General features: G+C 35.8%; 1 protein-coding gene across 1 annotated transcript; it reads right to left on the bottom strand.

The window, feature by feature from the left end:
- Positions 1–233: 233 nt before the first annotated feature.
- Positions 234–1,217, bottom strand: LOC149630090 (uncharacterized). Its single transcript, XM_089851283.1, has 3 exons — positions 1,058–1,217; positions 814–976; positions 234–741 (listed from the first exon to the last, which is right to left on the bottom strand). Exons 1-3 carry the CDS (start codon positions 1,215–1,217, stop codon positions 234–236), a joined length of 831 nt encoding a protein of 276 aa, XP_089707409.1.
- Between the last annotated feature and the right edge of the window lie 3,629 nt (positions 1,218–4,846).

Here is a 4,846-nt window from a genome sequence, read left to right as displayed (position 1 = left end):
TCAGAAATGAATGATCGTACTACATTTCCACACAATGATGTTAATGTGGTGGACACAATTGGACCAGAGGGAAATGCGTCTGAAGGAACTGGATTAATTCCAATTGCACGGCAAGGATCAAACCGTAGTGCACAACAAGTATTGGCGCTGCGAAATACGTGGGCAGGCTATTTTTCAAACATGGGGGCTGTACCCTGGCAAGAAAACTATGCTTAATCATTCATACATCTTTATTAATTGTTTGACTCATTGTCATCTTCCAAGAACAAGTTCATAATTTTCATGCGCATTTCCAGTTTTTGTTTTTTGGACATATCATTAAAAAATGGCAATAAACTCAATAAAAAATGTTTGTCAGGGTCTATTTCATTATTTGATGAGTTCAACGCAATGATCTCCACTAATTTTTCCTCAATTGGGTCATTTATTTTCCTCTTTGTCAACTTTTTGTTTGGAGGAGTAGGCAATGAAGCTCGGCTGCTCGGAGGAGTAGGCAATGAAGCTCGGCTGTTTGAGTCTCCGGCAGAAGAACTGGGCTTTCCATTGCTTGATTCAGAGGGCACATCCTCTTCCTCTAAAGGGGTTTTCCTTGATGACGTCTCACCGGTCAAAGCATCGTCTGTATTTGCAGACGTTTGGTCTTCAACAGCGTTTACAGGGCTATGTGGTTCTCCACTCGCTAAACGCTCCAGAATTTCTCTGGCCTCAATATCAGACTCCCGCTCCATATTTGATACAGTTCTATAATAAATAAATTTTTCGAAACATAAACATTGAATATTGTTATGTAATTTTAAAAAAATATCGCCCTACTTTCGAGAGGAAATCGTGTCGGCTAGAAAGGAAAGAAGACCCATAAACACCCATGGTCTGCGGCAACTTCCACCAGCACCGCTTCTCTTCAGTTTCTCCTCAGTTTTCTTCTCCCTCACATACTTATCTCTAATAGCTTTCCATTTTAAACGAACATCTTCAACTATATAAAATTGTCACAAAAAGCATATGCTACTCAGTACGAAAATCGTCAGTGAACAACTTAAGCCTTGGTTTAACTTACCTGGGGTATTTCTCAATTTCTTGGCTATTTCTATCCAGACAACTTCTTTCTTCTTGTTATTTTTATACTCATTTAACGTTTTATCCCATAAAATTGGACTATCTTTTACCAACATAATTAAATTTTCTTCAAATTCCGAAGTCTCCTGAAAGCTCGACATTTTCAATGTATAAACAAGTCAACAGGTTGGCTTTCCTGTCTCGTTTTCTTTCCTCTGATTGGTTGTCACTAGGCGCTTGCTAAAAGCGTCGCGAAACTTTTCGCTACTAGTCTATTCCCTCGCGTTCCTTTGCGTTGGACGCGCAACGCGAAGATAAATGTTTTCGCTGCCAATGTGGATAGCGTTACCTACGCAAAACCGAGCAAAGCAACGCAAAGCGACGCGAAATAGCTCAGTGTGGACGGGCCTTTATTAGATGGAAGTTCTTATTACACGCGAGCGACGCCGCGGGTAACGGCTAGTGCATATATATTCTTCAAATGAGCTCTTGGTTTACCCAAGAGAGAGATATGATCATTTTAAGTATCTTGATTTGAAATGCGCGATCATTACAGAAAAGCGTACTCTCAATTATTTTAGATTTTAGGAATATTAAGGGGATTTAGATTTATGGCAGATACCAGAAGGTGATAATAGAAGAAGGATGACACTCTGAATCCTCTTAATACTTTAGATACGCAACGTCATTTTTCCCAGCCTCTCACATTTTTTTGTTTGCTCTCCCGCTCATCAAACTTCAGATTGGCATGGATTCGTATTAGGCTGAATTCTATTTAAATGTTTGGTACTAAATCCTCAGATATCAACCCGCAGACCTTTAATGTCTCAACGTGGGACAAAAATCACCAAGTGCGCTTGGCAAATAGTTAAGCAGCACTGATAGAGTTATGATGAGGGAACTATTTATCGCATATGTGATTTCGTTTAGTACCCTTGCTCCAAAATGTTAAGGGATGTAGGGAAGAGTTACGTTACACTTACCCCGCTTTGTGGTACACTTCTCCCGAAGGATAGTATAATATACTTCTGCAGTTACTGAGATAAAGAGAAAATAAGAGAGTATAATGCTTGGGTCAAAATTTAAGTTTAGCCCTGCTTTCTAACTTGCATGAAGGTCTTCCTGTTTTTCACTTTTCTAGGCCTTCAAGTGGCCAATCAGGAGGCTAAAGGTTAGATATTATTTTTCTTGAAAGCAGCGCGAGACAGGATTTTTAATAATAATAGCTACGAAACTAGTTAAGGCATCGAAATTCCGATAAACCTATCCTTACCTTACAAAGCGAAAGAAAACTCAGAATATACTACATTTTGTCCCATATATTTGGTTAACCTCAGTTTAATTGAAGTGTTTCGGAAAAGAACTATTTAGTCGGCGAAAATACGAATCATGTCGGGACCAATTGATTTTAAAGCGGAATTTTAAAGTCGGGAATAAGGTTATATTTCGGACAGGCATAAGATATCAAAGTCGCCACTATTTTACCCTTCATTTTTCAAAGGGGCATCGCTAATTAGCTACAGTACATTCGGCATTTTTTTATAAATATAATTTTTTCTATAATCAAAATAGAGTTTTAGCTTGGCAAGTTAACTTTGGAAACACGAAAAATCAATAAAATTTACGGAAAACGTTTTAATATTATATTATTGATCTAATTTGATCCAAAAATTAATGTCTGGTCATTTCATTCTCTTTAATGGTAACACTTGCTTGTAACTTTATCGTTATGTTTCGTTACTTGTTCAATTTATCGTGAGAATGTTCAAATGGACAATTTTCAATGATGAAAGTTCAAAACGTTGCACGGATGGTATGTACAATGGCAAAATTAGCCATTTAAATTAACCCATTTGGAAGGGACTAATTAAATACTAAGGCTAGGTTGAGATTTGAATATAGTTTTTCATCAAATTTTCAATAAACCCGTTTAAATAGTAGATGAACAATCTTCAGAGGAAGAGGATAATTTGGGAATAACACGGATGGTAAGTATAAAAATAAAGAAGCATTTATTGACTCAATTTTTCGAACTATCCAAGCAAATACTTCTATTTTTTTAAAATTTCAATAACTTTCTGTTTAATTAAATAATCCATATTCCTTAGCAAATACTGAACGGGAAAATATAAATGAAGAGAGCTCTGAAAACATCGCGTATGGTACAAAGGCTAAATTAGCATTTCTTGACCCTTTTGGAAGGGTCTTATTAACCGCTAAGACTTGGTTAAGATTTGTATATCTTAGTTTCATTTTATTTAAAATCTAATTTAGAAACAAACTCTGCTCAACACGAAATGGCTATTATTAAAAAAATCAATATCAATGATGGTTAGTATAAATTTTGTTTCTTATGGTGGAAATATAGTACCAGTTACGGGCCAACTCTTTTTTTATTAAAATTAGCAAGTTTTTTGTAATCCAACAGAGGTTGTAAAAATGTGTGACGATGTCGTTAATTATGAATTGATTTTCAAAGTTTTGATATTAATTAAGCCTATGCAGCAATGAAATTTGAAGATTTCCGAAAACATTATTTATTTCTTTGAAGAATTTTCCATCTTCAAAGTTTCCTGAAAAATACAATTTCACTTATAAAGCTTATATCGGAACGTTGTTCATTACTGTTTTGATTGATATCAATCCAGTAGATTGTTAAGCGCTTCATAATGGTATGTGTGACTGATTTTTACATTAATATCAATTCTTTCTGCAGATGGTGTGATTTTAATGGTAATATGTAATAGCAAAAGCGGATGAGAGGAAAAGTATGAAAATGGCCAAAAGTCGCGAGTCATCAGAGTTTCGCCGTAGTTGACCGTTTTAGTGGGCCTGTTCACTCCCTTAAAATAGGTCTTGTGTTAATTCGCGGTTACGCGGTTGCCGTCGTCTGCTATTGTGTATGCCAGAACTTCGTTGATTTGTGTTTGTAGTCTGGACAGAGTAGCTGGTAATGCTTTAAAAGGTATTTGAAGGTGTAATATGGATTTAAGTAAGGTTATCGAAGCAATAGAAGAGAACATAAAACTAGATACGTTTAAAACAAATCTCGGTAATTTAGCTATAGCGCGAGCAGCCTGCGTCGTGATTCGCGTGATCGAGTGGACTAGGGCTAAACCAAGGAGCATAAATGTCTGAACTACTTTCAGTCGCGAGTTTGCAAGTCCATCAGCCACTAGTAAACAAAATAGTTATTGGCGAAACTTTGATGTCCGCGTTTTTTAACACAGTCTATATGGCCTTTGTCATACTTTCCCTCTCATCCACATTTGGTAATAGGAAATATATTAATAACTAGAAATCTCAAATTAAGCTGGTTTTGTAGCGTATTTCAACGCCGATGTTGTAAAAACATGTTCGAATATTTTGAAAGTGACAATGAGCAAAGTAATTGGTGATTGTTTTATCGTACTTTGACAAAATATAGCGCCGTACATATATAAATATCTTTTCTAGGATTTACCAACGAAAAATCACAGCCAGGTTAAACTAGAAAATTACGTTATTTAATGCAAGTAAATCGTATATTGTGAAAATATTAGTTAAGGTCAACTTTTACAGAAGACGTTTCAAGAATCACCGCCCGGTATAATATTTATACCTGCTTTTCTAAAGCGTACTGATTAGTTGATGCAGAAGATGAGAGTTATTTCATAAACCTTTTTCTTATTCATTATTATTGCATGATAGCGTTAGTGGTTGAGGAGTGAATGTGATTAATTGGGATTTTGAATTTCCGATTTCATGGAGCTTGTTTTCTTTGTCAAACGTTCTTTGTGATGGTTTTAAT

This window comes from Phalangium opilio, unplaced genomic scaffold, assembly GCF_054372755.1.
Source record: "Phalangium opilio isolate 3A_F unplaced genomic scaffold, DU_Popi_V2 ptg000103l_1, whole genome shotgun sequence".
Taxonomy (NCBI): Eukaryota; Metazoa; Arthropoda; class Arachnida; order Opiliones; family Phalangiidae; genus Phalangium; species Phalangium opilio.
This window is presented reverse-complemented; position numbering and strand designations above follow the sequence as displayed.

Bases quoted from the DNA above. Each gene is read 5' to 3' on its own strand.
- LOC149630090 (XM_089851283.1), bottom strand. From the start codon at position 1,217: ATGTCGAGCTTTCAGGAGACTTCGGAATTTGAAGAAAATTTAATTATG. The intron at 977-1,057 runs GTAAGTTAAACC...AATTTTATATAG, and splicing joins GAAATTGAGAAATACCCCAG to TTGAAGATGTTCGTTTAAAA. The intron at 742-813 runs GTAGGGCGATAT...TATTTATTATAG, and splicing joins GACACGATTTCCTCTCGAAA to AACTGTATCAAATATGGAGC.